The sequence below is a fragment of the Mus caroli genome, chromosome 15, assembly GCF_900094665.2.
Source record: "Mus caroli chromosome 15, CAROLI_EIJ_v1.1, whole genome shotgun sequence".
NCBI classification, from domain to species: Eukaryota; Metazoa; Chordata; class Mammalia; order Rodentia; family Muridae; genus Mus; species Mus caroli.
This window is the reverse complement of record NC_034584.1, coordinates 35613354-35632829: the sequence shown is the minus strand read 5'-3', so window position 1 is coordinate 35632829 and position 19476 is coordinate 35613354. Positions and strand designations below refer to the sequence as shown.

The following is a 19476-nucleotide window of genomic DNA, read 5'->3' as shown; positions in this document are numbered from 1 at the left end:
TCTCTCTCTCTCTCTCTCTCATCTGTCACTCTCTCTCATCTGTCTCTCTCTCTCATCTGTCTCTCTCTCTGTCTCTCTGTCTCTCTCTCCTCTGTCTCCCTCTACTTCTTTCTCCACTACTCCTTCAACTCCTCTCCCTATGCCCTAAATAAAAAAAGAAAGAAAATAGCATCACAGCAGGAGCTTATACAGAAGGCCTCACATGCACAAAAAACTAATTCTGATATTGTAAATCTCCAATGTCATTATTTATATTTTTATGAGAAAATTATTCTTCTTTGAGGGGGATTAGAGAAGCAAACTATGACAATTTGTTAAGAGTTTTACATATACTCCTCATTACATATACTTAATAAGAGTCTATGAAAGTAATACTAACATTTCCATTCCTTGAAGGATGGTATGAAGGGTACATCAGTCTTGAAAATCTTTATTGACAATGAATATCAGATAATGATGGCAAATACTAGGTTTTCAAAACTAAAAATGGGGTTAGGATCATTTATTCTAAATTAATTTCAATGAGAAATACACAGAACCATATAATCAGATATGCTCATATATGACATTTGGATCCTTGACCCATTCCCTTGGTTAGGATACTCATGCTTGCTACATCACAAAATGCTATCATGGTTGACCCAATGTTGTCTGACTGTTACAAAGACCTCAGAAAATGAGAATATATCTTCTCCAAGCTACAAATGCATGTCATGACATATAAGGTGACCTTTTGAGTTTAAAAAGACTTCTAAAATAGGATTGAGTTATATACCAACAGTAACAGAAAAAGCCTTTGATGTGGGTATCAGAGCACAGACTTGATTGCTGGCTGGCTTATTTTTTCCCATGAGAACAAAAATCAAAAGTCATAGTCACTTCTTGGCAGTAAACAGGATCCAGAAAGAATTTAGTATGAGAGAATAAATGGCTTGTCAGAGTTGCTAGGCTAAGATTTAAAACAAAGCCCCACAATAAGACAGCATTCTTTTTAAATATAAGCAGATCCTGTTTGTTTTCCATATTCTTTCATGCATACATGTACTGCCTGACATATCACAACGTATGTGATGTATGTAGTTTTCCTAGAACTTCAAAAACTTCCCTAATGAACATTTTCTAAACATGGAAGAAATGACAATGTGCATGCTGCATAGTCAAATGATTTCCACATTACTAAGTGTTGATGCTATATCAAGTCCTACTAGAAGTTATTTTTTGAAGATTAACCATAAATACTTTAAATAATAGTTCAGTTTTAACAAGTATATATTATATGGTATTTATGGATATGTAGAGGTGAAAAATAGAGTCATTATATCTGAGGTACTCTAAACTTGCTTGAACCATGGATTCATTGCAAGGTTGCAATTCTTACCCACCTTGAGCAGTAGTTGTCAGCTTAAGTAAAAGAATCAGAATTTTCTTTTTAGGCCAAGAAAATATGATGTAGCAAGCAATGAGGTATTTTAAAGACATGGACATGATTGGAGTCTATAGAAGTGTTACTTGAAGATAAAAGAAATATATTCAACAGTTTGGAATAAACTAAGGTAAATGGAACAAAACATGAATAGATTTGGAGGAAGGAAAGGGAAGGGGAAAATGATGTAACTAGAGTATAAAGAAGAAATGATTCTAAAGCATATAAATGAGATAATACAGTAAGAAACTAATGAAGGAAGGCTCTAAGTGCCATTTTTGTTATTGAATGGATAATGGTGGAGGTACTTGTCACAGGGCATAGAGAAAGATGATTAAATCAAACTAGATCAAACTAGAAAAACTGGCAACAACTTGACTGCAGAATGGTGAGAAGCTCACCCCAGTGGATAAATGACTAGTCAGGAGAGGAGACATGAAAACTGAGAGACGTTCAGATGTAGTGTTTCCCAAGAGCATGAATGAGAAAAGCAGCAGGGAGGAATTTTTGGTAGAATGACAGATAGAATATATGCATTTGCTAAATTGACAATAAACTGAGACAAGAGAAAATGGTAAAAACAAATGGACAAGGAAAGCAGACAGTGAAAGTGGACAAAACATTGGAAGGTAGAAAATTAATTAAGAGATAAATGACAGAGGAGAACACATGATGATAAGAACCCAAGTACTTAAAGGGAAAGAGACTAAGAAGCAAGTGTATTGACTCCACAAAGTCCAGACAAGATCAGTCCAGACAAGATTGAGTAAAGGTTCCTAACACTGTAAAAGCAAGGGCAAAGTGTGAAGCCAGAAACGCCCATCACCCAACACAACTAACCAATCCTCATTGAGCAAAGTGGCAGTTCCTGAAATGCCATTAGAAGATAGACCCTTTGGAACCCTGGCATAGAAAGGCTTTGGTTTCAGAGACAGACTTATCCAAGGGAGTTACATAAAAGCCATATAGAGGAGTATGAGGAAGACCACTGCCAAACAAGCAACATTGACAGCAAACAACTGAGACATTACACAGATGAAATCATGGTGACATCAACAGCAGACACAAGACTTTCTCAAGCTCAAGCCAGACAAAATCCCAGCATGAATATAGGCAGGAGATAAGGGCAAAAACCTTACCACTAGCTGAGAACCTATAGACATTTGATAGCAACTGGGGCAGGAAGAATTAGATTTCTTTAATAATGTGACTGAAGACTGTAGTCACCTCCAAGCACAGTTGGATAACACAAACTGGACTCAATGGAGGATGAGGGAACTCACAGTTGGATGAGCAGTGAGATAAAGCTGGAGAGGGCTGATATGGAAGGACTTGGGGTAAATATAATCAGAATAAATGATAAGAAATTCCTAAATAACTAGCAAAAATACTACGTTTAGAAAGGCCCGACTTTTGAGAAGTTGGTTACCATGGTCTTCTATTGTCCTGTGATCATATGTAAATATCAGCAGGTGTTAAGTCCTGCCTCCTCGCATGGCTTTTGTACTCAGTCTTGAGTTAATCAATCTTAAGACGTGAAATGGACTTCTAGCTGTGTATAATAAACAATGTGAGAGAAGCTTCAGCGTGAAATACAAGGACAAGAATGGGAAGATAAAAGAAAGACATGAGGCATGGCATAAAAATTCCTATATGTCCTCCATATCTTATCACAATAGCTCTATAAAAAGCAACATGTTGAAAAATGAGCACAGAACTAAAATCTTGTGTTAATTATAAATAAGCTGCTAAAACTTAAGGGACAATGATGGGATAAAATTTGAATACTTCTCAGAAAATTGACCAAAGTTTTCAGACTATTACTGAATGCATACATTAGTTTCTATATTCTTTCATAAGTATGTATTGAGCAAGTATTCTGGGCCATGAGTTGTGTAAAACATACTTCTGTTCTTAAAAATCATCATGTGACTATTATTAAAATTTTAAATATGAGACAGAGACATGGCTCACCAGTTAAAAGCACTGGCTGCTCTTTCAAAGTTCTCGAGTTCAATGCCCAGCATCCATGTGGTATCTCACAACCATCTATAATAGAATCTGATGCCCTCTTCTGACATGCAGGCATACATGCAGACAGAGAACTCATATACATACATAAACAAACAAATCTTAGAATATGTCAGCTATGAAGTGTGTGTGTGTGTGTGTGTGTGTGTGTGTGTGTGTGTGTGTGTGAGAGAGAGAGAGAGAGAGAGAGAGAGAGAGAGAGAGGGAGGACTGGCTATAATGTTCTCCCCAGATTCATGTACTGAAAGGTTTATCTCCAGCTGCAACATAGAGAATAGAGTCATTTTGACTGTGCTATTGATTACAAGAGAGTCATAAGAAGCCAGAGAAAAAGCAAGGTAAGGCCAGATCAGTGTGAAGTTTCTAAGATAGTGACAATATTTCCAATTAGAAGCACAGTGTTTATGACACTGGAATGGGAGAGTTGGACAGTATTGTAATAAGAGGGCATAGAAGTAGCCAGTGGCAGGTTGCATGTCCCTAGAAAGACAAAGACATAACTGCACCTCGGGTTAAGAGACTGGTGAAAGCAAATAGATTTTCCTCTTTTCTATAAATGAATAAACTAGTAATTTTAGGCTTTGTATGATTGGATTATCATACAATTATTCAACTCTTATGCTATAGTAAAAGGCAGCTATAGACAATGTAGAAGCATATTTCCATGGCTATCTTCTAATAAGACTTTATGTACACAAACAGCTTAGTTGGCCAGATTTGGCCCTGTGCACTATCAATACTTACAAGCACTTTAGTTGTAATGGGAAGTCACTGGAGGTTTTCCTGCAATACCAGTTCCCAAGATACAGAGTCCTTATCTAACAGTTGATGCTGTTTATTTGAAGAAGTGAAAACCTACGCCTCACTATATCACTTTGGAGATTAATTATAAACATAAATTCAGAATCCTAAGTTATATCCTTCCATGTGGGTATAATATTTATTGTATGACAAAATATATATAACAGAAACCTAACAAGAAATTTGCTACACTTCTTTTATTAGTGGCGGGAGCTGTGGTGGGTCTTTTATTTTATCTGGAGCACAACTTTGTAGAGGGTTCTTTCTTTATTAGTTGCTTGTGATGGTTAATTTCATTATCAACTTGACTAGATTAAGAATTATCTAGGGCACATACCTTTGGGCACACTAAAAGGGCTCTTTAAGAGATATCTAATGGGTGGTAGAACTATGGTTGGCACCATCCCTTAGGCTAGGAATCCAGAGGGAAGGAATGAGAAAGGCAGAGGAGTAATTGCTTTCATGGTCCTCGGCTTCTTGACTTTGTGCATGGTGGCCAGCCACCTCACACGCCCACCATCACTGCCCTGACACAATGTCTGCAACCTCTCAATTAATTTGTCCTTTCCTAAGTCGGTGTTTTTGTCAGGTATTTGGTCACAGGAATGAGAAAAGGAACTAAGACAGTGCTATTCTGAGCATTTCACAAATAGTAACCATCTGTCTGCTGGGTCTAGCCAGGAGTAAGTTGGGGAGGACAGCAAATGGCCAGCAGTATTGTCAGGCTGATAAAGGCCATGAAAAGAGAAGTGTAAGAGGTGGATGGAGTGTTTAGAATGATGGATCTGTGTGACACAATCCAGTTGACCTACGAATAAGGAAAACGAATTCAGGTAACAAGTAGAGGAAGGAGGCTGTTTTATTACCTGCTAGAAGTGTGTGGCTACAACACCATTTTCCCGTTGGGATATAGTTTTCAAACGAATGTGGATACAAGTTTATTTTTGACACAGTTATCTGACAAACTCTCATTTGGATTACGGATGTTGCTGGATGATCAGCTCTACCATGACGTGATAATCAAAGACTCGCATCAGTCAAGTGAATGGTGGGAAACTAATTTGCCCATCACGGTTCTCATTTGCAAGTTGCCTAGCCTTAGGAAACTGTCCTCTGTGAGCATCCCACACTATGAGCCACTAGGCTCACAGATTCAAACCCTTTTAAATGCCCTCAGCCATTTCTAGAACTGATGACTTAACTTTAAACAAACTAAAACAAAAATCAAACTTCACACCCTTCTTGGCTTGCTTATGAGCTGCTGACTGAAGTCATTATTGAAATGTCTAAGTATACTTGATTAATAAAGGTTTCAGTGAGTTTGTTAAACCAAAGCTTGTTTTAGATTAATTTGTGTCCTCATTCCGATACCATATTTTGCAGAATATGCATATGTTTGATTACTTGTAATTTTTAGGAAACTATCTTAAGGAAAAATACTTTTAAGGCATTCCTATGTGTATTAAGAAAATTTAATTATATAAGCAGGGGCAAAACCATCAGTTTTTGTGGAATAAGGATTTTTGTGAATTAAACATTTCTTATTGTAGAGTTTGAATCATAAAATAAGGGCTGAAATCATGCAATGGTGCAACAGGTTCCCAGCCTGTGTGCAGATGTGGAGACAAGGGTTTTATCTCCAGCAGTGGAATGCAATGAATGAGTGAATGAGTGAATGAATGAATGAGTCTGAGAACAGATTAAGACATAGGATTTGAATATGTAAGTACTTTTCTTAAACTCTATGAGGAAAAAAACTCTAAGAAGTTTATTTATAAGAGAGGATACAAGGCTCAAAGTCCAGTGGTTTGCACAAGCACTTGCCAAGTGCGTCTTGGGGTTTAGCTTCTCTCTCTAATAAGGAACATAAGTAGATCCAAATAATGGCCACAGATTTCTCCTTACAGAAATACTTTGGCAATTTCATGCAATTTTATTTCCCTCTGTTTCTTGTGCATATGTTTTTAAATGTTACTCTAATTAGAGTGGATACAAAAGCATATTTTCTGCTTTTCTCAACTAGAATTATAAGGCAACAATTTCATCTCTTCTGTATGATGTTTCAAAAGCTATTTAGGATGTCTTATTCTAAAAAATTTTACTCTTAGGAGTTGTCCCTCAGTTTAGCTGACAAAGATACTTCTGGGGGTAGCTTTCAAGATGATCATCTGTTTGACTGACAAGCTAACATCCTCACATGATAATGATTCACCTCTCCAAAGACCCTGCTTTTCATGTCTCATTTTTATACACATAGCACTGATATATCCCCAGTTCTTGTCATTTGCCAACAGTCTAACTTAGTTTCTATCCCTCAAGAGACACAAGCTTCACTCATATATGGATCCAAGCTGATTTAAAATATTTTTTCCTAACACATGTTAGCACATCTCCCTCATGAAGGTAACAATGATATAATACAGGCTTATTTACTAGTAAACCCACCATGACATTTGTATGAAAACAAGTATATATTTGCATACATGACATACATTAGTAATTGTAAATGTGTAAGCAGACTTGGGTCAACACAATACTAGTAAGCCATTAACACAATTGTAAAACTAGGCAATGCACAGAAAGAAATGGAAACAGCAGAGAGTCCAATATTTGCTGAACATGCGGCCATTCTGCCATTTGCTATAGAAAACTCTGTTAACAATAACTCCATCACTGGTGGGGCCGCTTGTCTTGACCTTACAAACCTCTCCACAATGACCCTTTGAATCAAAACTGTGATTTTCAAAATCAACCATTTTCCCAATCATCGATTCTCAGAACGGGCATAATAAACTGCTCATGCCTCAAAATGTATTTCCCATTTTAACAGAACATAACCAGAAAAAGCCTCAGACGATCATGAAACAAGTTGGGTTTCCAGCGTCACGTTATCCTGTGGTGCTCTGCAATCAATTACTGCTATACCACCATCATTAATAATTTTCTTAATGAAAATGATTCTGTTGATCTCCGTTGTATTTTAATTATCAGAGTTAAGCATAATTACACTGCAGCTCTGAGCTGGCATGTGGACTCCTTTAGGGCGCAATTTTGTTTTAACACACTGATAATGTAATTTTACATTGTGTCAGTTTGTTTGGTTATTATCCAGTTGTACAATTCCACTGTATTCCAGATAACAGATAATAACCTTAGTACCTCCTATATCCTGAAGTCATTTAAAAAGCAATATTGGAATTCTAAGACTAGCTAACTTAATCGTCTTATGATTTTATAATTCCCACTGCTAAATATTTGGTTCAGGCACTCACTTTCTTTCAAGAATACAGTAAAATGAGATGACATTCATACATTTTTTATTAATTTACTGAGTATTTAAATTCATTTTTAAAGGTGAACACTGTTTTCTTTTAAAATTAGTTTATTATTTGTATGATATTAGACCCTCTGGGTAAAGTTAAACACTAGCTGGCAGACTACTTTGAAAACTGGCTATCATAATGTTCAAAGCTATTGTAACAATGTTCAAACAAACTTCAGCAGATCCTCTGTTTTAAGATGAATCACGGTGCTGATAAGAAAAAGTATTTGTTTTTAAAGATTGATCAGTTTGATTGGGGTACAGAAAGTTTCTTTCCCGAGTTAGATCATGTTAGCATTTCTGTCATTATTTTATCAGTGCCTAGCACAGAGAAGAAAATCAGTAAAGTCTTAATTTATTAATTGCATGACTAAATGTGTATACAAGTACAGCTTGGAACTTTGAATATTAATCTGATTAACACAGATTAACATAGATTGTGCAATCGCTACCCTTTCTGTTCTTGAGCAGTTCCTCTTCAAAGACAAACCAAAGGAAGAAAAATAACATCACCGAGAAGCATTAGGCAATATGTCAAAGAAAAAACAATAACCTATAATCTTGGCCTAGTCAATGGTGGCTTCAAAAGCCGTACCAACTCTTTAAAAAAAATAGTCATGAAACTAGTCCTGAGACTGAATGCCAGCTTCATATTACAGGAGCTACTTGTATTGCTGAGTTTCATGCTTCTGAGCTGTAGCTTACTCCTCTGTAGAATAGAATTATTCTGCTTGTATCATATAGATGTTGGAATAATAAACAGGATTGAAAACAATGAGAACAGTACGTAGAGTAGAAAAAGTTTAATGTCTGATGCTATTATTAGCATTAATATTATCATCATATTGATAATCACACTAATATTTATATAAGATTCTAATTAAGAATAAAATAATGAGTGAACCAGATGGTTCATCAGGTAAGGGTACTTGTCACCAAACCCAAATACTCAAGTTCAGTTGTTAGAATCAAAGATCAGAATGAGAGAATCCACTCCTACATTTGTCCTCTCACCACTAATGTGTGTCATAGCACATGTGTTCCATGCCACTCACACAAATATTATATATAAACAGGTACACAAATAAACAAGTAAATGTTAAAAACAGGGAAACATTGTGTCCTATTAATAACAAAGGCAATGGTTTCTTAAGGCATCAGGTCTCTGAGTTTATGATATATTTTTAAGGCTAGATAAGTAGACTCAGTGCTACTTAGTGAAAGCTATAGAATTTTTCCCTCTTAAATAACAGATATGCATGTATTCTTATACATCATCACAAAGGCCTGGTGCTATTGTCTGTTAACTCATACTTTTTTTTTTTACCCTAACGGTAGACTTGGTTGAATGGATAGTAATCAGGGGTATTACAGTTGTCTTAAAACACACAGACAGTCTAGGTGTTTCCCCATAAAAATTCCACCAAGAAGCCACTGGAAAACTGTACCATGGAAGGCTATTAAAACAAGTGTTTAGAGAGGGTAAGTGATTGGCGTTGAATTCATGTAGAGCCTTTACAATGATACCATGCTCTCACATATAAAAGAATCAGTAGTAAGGGGAAATGGGGGCTATTTAATAGTATTTCATTATTTTGATTGACATTTTGACTTAGTACAGAGACCTAGTGAGTGAGTTATTTAGAAATACCTGCATGAAAATTAACTTTGAAACTGAGATGATTGACAAAACACCATACAGAAGAAACTAAAAGTTTAGCTTTGTATATTTGGATTAGTTATCTCATATTTTTCATAGAAGAGTAACCATGCCTCCTACTCCATGGAAAGAAGAGAGTACTTAGGTAGGTGGTGGGTTTTAGTAGCATTGGAGTGTGCACACTTCTCCAGCAGTGTTCTCTTTAACTCCAGTGTGGGGCTGTTGAGTGTGTTGCCTCTGGAGATAAGGAAATTAGAATTATCTGGGGTCTGTTGAGAATAATGGCAACAAACAGATGACCAACAAATCTGGCCTTTCAGTGTCTGGATGACCTAATTACTTTCTGGAAGGACATGGGGTAGTTGAGGCAGGAAAAACACATCAGATTAGGAATGTTAATGTCAAAAACTGTCTTATCTTTTCTTTTGGCTAAACGGAATGATTCCAGCTTGTCAAATAGCTGTAAGTGACAAAATGTGACTTTTAAATACTTATTTTATGGATGCTTAGAAAATAAAAGCTTTATAGTTATATTTATTCTTGGCATTAGCTGTATTTAACAGTATTTTAAGTAAGTCTGAATCATCAATAGTAACAGGATGAAGTCTATTTTTATCCTTTAACAAACACTACTAAAAATTTCCCAGTTAAACCACTTCTATAAAATGCTGTACATACAAAATGTATATTTTATTTAATGATATGCTCTGAGATAGTTGGGTCCTGTGGTAATGGTACTGACACAGAATTCACAAGTAGTATGTGTGTGTTTGGCAGGAAAACAAATAAGGAACACAGAAATGTCGGCAGGAACTTATATTTTTTCCTTCGTGAAACCTCAAAAGACTTTGGCACTGATGATCCATACGTTCAGGTACCTGGACACCGCCACAGGCAACCCTGTGCTGTGGCAACAGCTCCAAGGTTGTGTTTAAGTTACTATTTTTTATGACGCTACTGGCTCATGTCCAGCTAATTCTTTTAGGCTTCCAGCATTGCATAGGAATGCTAGTGAGAGTCATAGTGAGTCACTGTTTCTATATTGCTCAAAAGTCATGTTTTCACTGGTGTTACTGTACTGGCAGAAGTCTGGAGCTAGCCGCCACTTCCTAGCTGCTTATACAAGGAAGGGAAGTCAGAAGACAGAAGCAGACTGAAAATAAAGTGTGGGCAACTGGATCAAGCTGTTCCTAAACTCCAGAATATTCTTGTAGCCTCAGCTATACAAGAAGATTGCACCCTCTATTCTCAATAAAAATGCACTATACATACACCATACACACATATATTGCATGGACACATATACACCACACACACAGACATAGACAGAGACAGAAAGACAGATGGACAGAGGGACAGATACAGAGACAGAGAGACAGACAAACACAGAAACAGAGACAGACACAGACACAGACACAGAGAGACTGACAGAGACAGAAACAGACAGAGAGACAGATAGACAGATGGACAGAGACCAACACAGAGACAGACTGACAGAGACAGAAACATACAGATAGATAGATAAGATACAGGGACAGAGACAGACATAGAGACAGACAAAGAAAGACAAAAACAGAGAGATAGATAGACAGAGGGACAGAGACACACACAGAGGTCAGGACCTATAAAACCACAAGACTTATTTCCATATTTTTCTATGACCCACAGGAACTCAGGATACTCTGCCCCCTCCAGAGTCAATCTGAGTACTCAAAATTAGCTTCAATCCTTTCTGAATCCTTGGGAGAGACCTGGGTAGCCTGATGTGGTTTCCCAAAGTTTGTTACTCAGGAAAGCACTGTTAAGGCACTTACTGAAGGAGAACTAAAATACATTTTTAATGACTGCAGCAATCGGCCAAGCATTACTGCCAACATACATGGTGAGTTTTCAAGACTAATTATAACATGCAGCAACTATTTGGTCATTGGCTCTTCTTTAATTTTAGGATCCTACAGCATATTTGGGGAGAAATATTATACTTTAAGATACATTCTTTATGAATTTAGGGTATCATGGTCTGATTGTTTTGAAGGAACTTATGATGAAATGGTTGGATAGAGAAAGGTAGGATCATATTGCACAAAGAACACAGGGTTTGGAGTAGCAAGGACCTGGGTTAAAATTTGCCTCTATTTGTTAGGTTGTATGACTGCAGAACATTATTTAGTCTCTCTCAATCTCATGCAGAAAGTGGAGAAAGCATGAAATGTCTTAAGGCTTCTTGTAGAGAGGATAGCTTTTAGTGTGTAGAACTAAACCTTATGCTAAATGAACGTTTATCAGCTTCATGAACACAATACACAACTTACCTAACTAGTTCTCTTACCTATCTTTTGTAAAACAGAGACACATATCTGGTATGTCACAGAGGATGAGAGGAAATGATGCACTACAGGGTTCATTGCAGGTCAAGTATAAGTCTTATAAATTCAACACTGGTAAGTAGCCTTCGGCAGCCAGAAAGAAAAAAGGAACAGCAATTCATGATATTCATTATTTGAAAACGTTCTATGTGATATGTCTATCGCAGTGATTCGCAGCAAATCATCATCTATCCAACCCATCAATTAATATCTCTATCCTCCCTTCCTTCCTTCCTTCCTTCCTTCCTTCCTTCCTTCCTTCCTTCCTTCCACTTTGTTTGTGCAGAGAGCTTGCCTGGTCAATGGCAGAGAATGAAAACAACATGCTCCTTACTTTCAGTAAATAGACAGTAGATGGGATAGGAAAGAGAAATAGCTAACTTCTTGCATCTGTATTTTTTGAACATAACAATTCATCGTAAGAATGACAATGATAGTCAAGAGGAGAAGTGTCTATAATTTGTTACAAGATTGGTAAAGAGGACTTAAGGAGTGCCCCAAAATAATGGCCATCAATGTACAAAACTAGTACATGGTTAGACTTGGTACATGTTTTATGAGTTAATTGATGATAAATAATAATCTTCTGAAGATTACCCAGAACATGCTTATTGACAAACAGCTTGAAGAATAGGCAACTATAATACAAAGACAAAATTGTGTTCAATGCTCAAGTTAAAGCACTCAACTGAAATGACTCTAGAATTATAATTTTAATTAAAAATATATTTCTTAAAATAATTCCAGATATAAATGCATTGGGTTTGGATCATTTGAGAGGAAGGCTATTTACACTGTCCTTTCCTATTGTATCCCTACAATGAAGATCAGTTATAATTGGCCAATAGAAATCTAATCATCATAATGGGTCTGATCCACCAAGAATTTCTCCAAACTTGGATTCTGTATGTACAGACTTGTAAATTGACTCATTATACTCTATTCTGACAAGTTATAGTGACATAGACAAAAGAATTTTCACTTCTCTTTTACTTATAAGATACTGTCAGAATATCACAGATATTTCAAGTTAGAAAACTGGTGGCTCTGTGACCAGCAATTATGGAAGGGAATGGAATATAATCAGACTCTGGTGTGCAGGTTGTGTTGTTAGCTTGCAAATTCCCTCTTTCTGGTGTTTCAACTTTCAAAGGCACAGGGTAGTTTGGAGGCAATCCTCTTATAAATGTACAAATTGTAATGATTATAGGAACAAGTTGTAATTGTTTCTAGCAAGTTTTTTAAGAGTCTTTGATGTTATGATTAGTGTTTCATATGTTAATATATCGATAGAGATGCTTATTTGCTTGCTCCCTTGTATGCTTTCATAGATTCTGGGTTCAATGAGCAAACAAATCTTTGATCTCAGTAGGTCTATTTGGTTAAAAAAGAAAGCCGAAAGAAATGAAACATGAGAAGCAAAAGGTTTTGCAATATTCACGAAGAAGTGAGACTTGGGAGTTCTCTGTGTGAATGCTGAGCTAGTCGGTAACTTAAAGATAGAAAAAACACACAAGGCTACAACCCCCATACCCCAGCCTGCAAAACTCAATACACAAGACCACATTCCTGTCTCAATGAGAATTGTCTCCTGATGTGTCATCACCGAACTGCAGGTCCTTTTGTAGCTACAAGACCTTGGCTAGGCTGATGTCACACTGTGCGAATCAAAGGCAGCACTCTGCCAGCCATGGGGCTCCCTCTTCCCTGTTAGCCTTCTGCCCTTCACAAAGCATCATGGGCAGAATGTGGGCTTTGCAAAGGTTTTCAGCTCCCTTCTCATCCTGCATGATTTCTGGACTGACATGCTTCCTGAAGCATGTGCCTAGACACAAAGTGCTAAATTTCAAAAGGCATATGCTTTTTGGTTGATTGTGCCTAAGAAGGGAATCAGAGAATTCACAATAGGCAGCTACCCATAAAACGAAGAGGAAAAGCACACCAACCAAGCCACTCACACAGGGGCTTAGCAAATGTGCACAGCACTAAGTAATTAACGCTGTGACTCTTTTGCATTTGTGTTGTACAGAAGTAAAACTCAGAATGCTTCACAGAAAACACAGTGCAGTGAGGCTTTCAAAGGAAGAGGGAAGTGAGAGGCTTACATCATACATGGTCCCCTCTCTCTGCTCTGGAGCCGTTCACATTCCTCAGCTTTCCTTGCCACTGAAGAGACAGGGAAGGGTCCTTAGCTTACCTTTGCTGTACACAATGCAGTTGTTTTTGCTGTCTTCCACTCCTTGCCAAGTCACATCCAGAAGCCATTTAGGACCAGCAGTCAGCACCATGGGGACCTGCGCCTTCGTCTTCTGTGGAGTGATAACAAAGAGATCCCGTTTGCTCTTGTTGACTAAAATTTCGATTGATCACTGTACTAATAATTTTATTTTAAAAAACAGCCAAGTCTCTCAAACCATAATCCAAGGCCTTCTTCTCCCACCTCCTGGTATATTTTTAAGAGGACGGAAGCTGGAAGGCTCTTATGTTTTCACTAATCTTGAATGGTGGAATTATTATCTAGGATTTTCCCTCTTAAATGATACTGGATCAGATCTCCAAGATTAGGCAGACCTCTGGTGGCTCTGAGCTATAAAGAGAATGCTGATGACTCTCATTGCAGAGAGTGTTTGGAAGTGAACTTTAGACACGTTGTACTTCACTATCAACAGGATCTCACGATTTCCTGAAACAGACAGGAAAAGAATTTAAAGAATCAGGATCCATTTCAAAGCTCTATCCTGAGTGAAGTTTATATTAGAGTCGGTGCTTATTTGGAATGAGTAATGAAATGCCCACCTGCCTTTGCTGAGGTGTGGCCATGTGGTCTGACTCTAACTGCAATAATAATGATGCTAAGGACTCACCACACATTGTCTCCAGGAAACAGTAAAAGAGCAACCCTGAATCAATCAATTACAGAGAGACAGAATCATAAGCTACCATTTCCTCATACAGGCAGGGAAGCCAGGGCCACCATTCTAACAGAATATACCAGAGATAGGTAAATCTAATTCTCATTACATTCAACAGTTTCGGGAGTCTGGCACCCAAATCCTTTACCCTTAAAACCCGTTTGATAAATTTACACGACAAGAGATTCACTAGGGAGGAGATCAGGAAGTCTCTGTGAGAAGGCACTTCCCCCATGAGTCACCCTGAACTGGCTTTCAGACTTATCATTCGACAGCCCGTGTTCTGTGTATCAAATATCAGGAAACCACAACACTGAGGACAATACAAGGGTCTCAAGGTAATTTCTGAACTGAATTTTCACCTAGATATGATTCTGCCAAAGAAAGCTCCGTGCATCCTGGGACTTCCTCACATGTTCTGTGCTATCACAAATTTCCCAAATTGACACTCACAAGTATTCGCTGGAGGATTTTCGTGTACCCTGGCAACTTCAGACCTCACAGGAATCTGGAAAATCCATTTCACCCACCGCACAACAACAAGGACTGTGTACAACATATCAATCCATTCACAGCAAAAAGATGTTAAAAACTGTATATAAGATAGGTGCTGACTCCTTTGTTAAAATAAGCATCATATTAGGCAACATAATGACTACCATATAATGGGCTAATAAATTATTCATCCACAAAGGATAAATTTGAGAATGAGTCTGAAATGATAGCAATGTACTCTGTACTATGTACATTTGTATTATACATATGTGTGTGTGTGTGTGTGTGTGTGTGTATGCGTGCGTGTGCACGTGCGCGTGCACAGTATATAATGGTTTGGGTAGCTGAGAATGTGCGGTGACCCCTACTCAGCCATGCAGGCCTGTCCTCTCCTTAAAACCTATACCATAGTGCAGCCGGCCTCTTTATGCCATTAATAACCCTCTTACAATGCCCCAAAGGACAAACTGCCACAGTGATCTCTGAATATTAAACCAGAGGCCTTTCCATTATGTAAAGTCTTCAGGAAATCTTAGTGTAAGATAAATAAGCCAGATATCCTACATCTAATCTTCCACTCATCACACACACATACACACACACACACACACACACACACATGAGAGAGAGAGAGAGAGAGAGAGAGAGAGAGAGAGAGAGAGAGAGAGAGAGAGAGAGAGATTCAGTCTCAGGTGAAGATGTTAATTGCTTAATAAACTGTGAAAAAGATAACAGTGTGAGACCATACACCTGAAAATTGTTTGGGAGTTATTCAGTGGCAAGGGAGAAATGTCTGTCTTGTAGAGTCTCTGGGGAAAGCAAAGAGGTACCATACAGGAAAAATGTACAGTTACAGGGATCATGTGGACAAATGATGAACAATATATGTACACTATGTTCAGGAACTCTGTGTTTACATTCTTGGATATTCTTTACAACCTCCCTCACCTCCTCCTCTCCCCCCTTTTCCCCTTAGGTTATTATTTATTTATTTATTTATTTATGGCAGTGTTTCTCTCTGTGTAGTCCTGGCTGCTCAGAAATCCACTGTGTCTAGGCAGGCCTTGAACTCAGAGATCTGCCTGCCTTTTCCTCCAGAGTGCTGGCATTAAAGGCATGCACCACCACTGCCAGCCTTTTAAAACTTTTCTTAGTATCAACAAATTACTAAAAGAAAGGGCTAGCTTTCATCATCACCACTGCCACCGAAGGCCTTCTTCCTCAAAAATAGAAAAAACTTAGGAGATATGCTTGGGAGTAAGGGCTAGAAATAAGCTACAAGGACCATAACACACCAGGCAAAACCTTTTGTGATTAATTCTCTAAGTCAGTGGCTCTCAACCTGTGATCTTTTAATACAGTTCCTTATGTGGTGACTGCTAGCTATAAAAGTATTTTCATTGTTACTTCATAGCTGTAATTTTGCTACTCTTATGAACCATAATGTAAATATCTGTTATGCAGAATTTCTTACCTAAGACCGCTATGAAAGGGTCATTTGACCCCCACAAGGTTGCAAGGCACAGGTTGAGAACACTACCTGTGTAAGCAGACATAGCGAATTGAGATGGGTTCATAGATAGAACAAGAAGGGTGTTGTGAGTTCTGCTATTTACATAGTGTGGTAGATGCTTGCTCTGCCTTACTTACAGTTAAGCAAGCCAAACCTGAATGATTAAGTAACCTCACGTGAGCAAATACCTGGAAGAAAGCAGTGTCAATGTCTGGGTTGTTTCATTCCCACCATGCTCACACTAAATGAAACCTGAAGTCACAAGTTTTCTTGGACTGAAGGGCTTATGAGAAGGCAGGGGTGTTAGGCTCACCCTAGCTGCTAAGGCTACTGAAACGATATTAGTAGTTTCTGTCTACTTAATATCAGCTGCATGTAGAATTTTAATACTCCACCTGAATGATACTCTTTCTCTTTTTATTATTCCTGCATCAGATAATTATACCTCTATCCTCACTATTTTATCCCTAAACAAGTTAAGACAAGAGAATATGGCTTTTTAACTCAAAACAAAATTAGTTGATTACTAGCATTTCTGAATGATAAATTAATATTGTATCTCTTAGCACCTTTGTAAACATATACCAGGTCTCAGCCCGCGTGATATCAATTTAAGAAACTGAATTGAAAGGGAATCACTTTCTTGTACTCTATGTCAGCAAGGCTGAGTATAAGAAGTTCTAGCTGAAAGCTATACCCAAGCTGTAACGTAAATAATAAGTAGATAAAAAATCTCCAGGGACCAGTTATTACAGTTTTGAGGAGGTGAGTCAATTTCTTTCTGAAGAAGTCAACTTTTGTAGAGATTGACTGCCTTCAAAGAAGATTACCAAGTGTGAGAAGGGATAGAGTTAGCCAGGATTATGTGAAATGTACACTCCAGAAAAATCCATGAATAGAAAATAACAATAACTTCCACATATTGATCATTAGGTCCATTTCTTTGTGCCTCTCTCTTGTATGAGGAATCCTAGAAATTCTAGAGTTTTGGAAACTTTAAATTTCATTGAATTTAGTTCTCTAGCTTATAGGAGAGATTTAAGGCAAATGATTCATTAAAACATTAAATGTACAGTTAACAAGACACACTGGGGAAAAAAAAAGAATGCTTGTAAAAGGCATGTCAGTCCTGAGAAGAGCCACCCCCCCCAAGGCCTCAGCACCTGTAAATATGTTACCTTCTTTAGCAAAATGTGTGGTTAAAATATTTAGGACCTCGGGGCTGGCGAGATGGCTCAGTGGTTAATAGCACCGACTGCTCTTCCGAAGGTCCCAAGTTCAAATCCCAGCAATCACATGGTGGCTCACAACCATCCATAACAAAATCTGATGCCCTCTTCTGGAGTATCTGAGGACAGCTACAGTGTACTTACATACAATAAATAAATAAATCTAAAAAAAAAAAATTTAGGACCTCAAGAAGGTAGGAGCAATTAGTTATGCAGTTAGACCAATTCAAGCCACAGGAGTCCCTAAAAGTATGAAAGGAAGACAAAAGGGTGAATAAGGAGCTTCTGAGATGCTGGGAGTGGTGGTTCATACTTCCAGTCCTGGCACTCAAGAGGCTGAGGCAGGACAGCTGTGAGTCTTCAGATCACATAATGTGTTCCAGGCTGGCATGGGCTATAGGTGACACTCTGTCACAAGCAATCAAGTGAATTCCATACACAGAGGATTCCACCTGCTTTTAAGGATGGGGACATGACCTAGGCTATGAGCAATAGAATGTGGTAGCTCAGTTTTCCGATTCCAGGAAGGAAGAGCTAGGGACAGTTGTTGTGGCTCAGACCTAAAACACTATTGTTGTGAAATATCTTGCCACCAGGAAATTGACTGCATCTCAGAACCTCCAAAATAGAACATATCTGCAGGACACCTTAAGATCCATATTGGATTTCTGGTCTACATAATTGTAAAATGATAATTTGGGGATTGGCACCTCTGTTGGTGATTTAAAAACACAAACAGGAAAACCAAGTTAGCAAAAAATATATTCAGATTTACTTATCTGTGTTTCCTTCCTTCCTTCCTTCCTTCCTTCCTTCCTTCCTTCCTCTCTTTCTTTTGTTTTTAAAGGTCAAAATTTCATTCTCAAATGCTTTCAAAGTTATAAAATAACTTCTTTTTTGATCTATAACTGATGCTCCTGCTTCAAACTGACACTGAACACCCAGTGGTGCCTGCAAGCATCCTTGGTTCTGATTAGGGTCTATACAAACACATCTGACATAATCTTTAACTTTAAAGTTGGAATATATTAAAAATCAAGGTGAGGGAGAAATTGATGGATTTGGGAATCTTTATTCATGTTGCAGTTTAGTTGTGGTTATGGAAATTCAACCAAGAGTTCTAAACTTCAGGATACATGTCTATAAAAATATGTATTCTACCCAAATATTTTAATACATTAAAAGGGAACAGAATGCTCACTCTCTTCCAGAGGCATGGCAAGCATTTACTAAAAATTCTGAATGAACAAATGAACTGAAATGTCAAAAAATTTTACTGATCCCCCTATTTCTTGAGGGTTTGCAGTGTTTACAGTGATTAGCATAGAGGTTAGGGGCAGAATTTCTTTATTATCCAATTTAAGCATTGTGATAGTTAGTGCTATTATTCAACAATCATAATAATCAATAATATTATTTTAAAAACATTACTCTGTAATTTCTATCTTTATATGTTGAAATATTCTTTTAAAAGTTAGGTCACCATGTGACTTTACTTGACCACTGAATGTGAATAGCAAGTGGATGGGATGGGTGGTAGGAACCTGGAACCTCAGCTCTGAGGTAGAATGACAGGGTGATCGAAGACAGCCTGGCTTACATCATGAGAGCTTGTCTGGAAGAGAATACCAAAACAAAGAAATGAGAAGCAGAAGCAAGAAGAAGAAGAAGAGGAAGAAGAGGAAGAGGAAGAGGAAGAGGAAGAGGAAGAGGAAGAGGAAGAG

The 19476-nt window shown here is 37.7% G+C and overlaps 1 protein-coding gene across 3 annotated transcripts in view; it reads right to left on the bottom strand.

Annotated features, from left to right (window-relative positions):
* The window catches only part of Zfpm2 (zinc finger protein, FOG family member 2), a 437880-nt gene that overhangs the window by 136784 nt on the left and 281620 nt on the right, over positions 1–19476 (bottom strand). For all 3 annotated transcript variants that reach the window (XM_021183128.2, XM_021183129.1, XM_029469633.1), the window contains one exon: positions 13801–13912. In XM_021183128.2, the coding sequence (XP_021038787.1) occupies positions 13801–13912 (112 nt within the window). The remainder of the gene's footprint in view (positions 1–13800; positions 13913–19476) is intronic.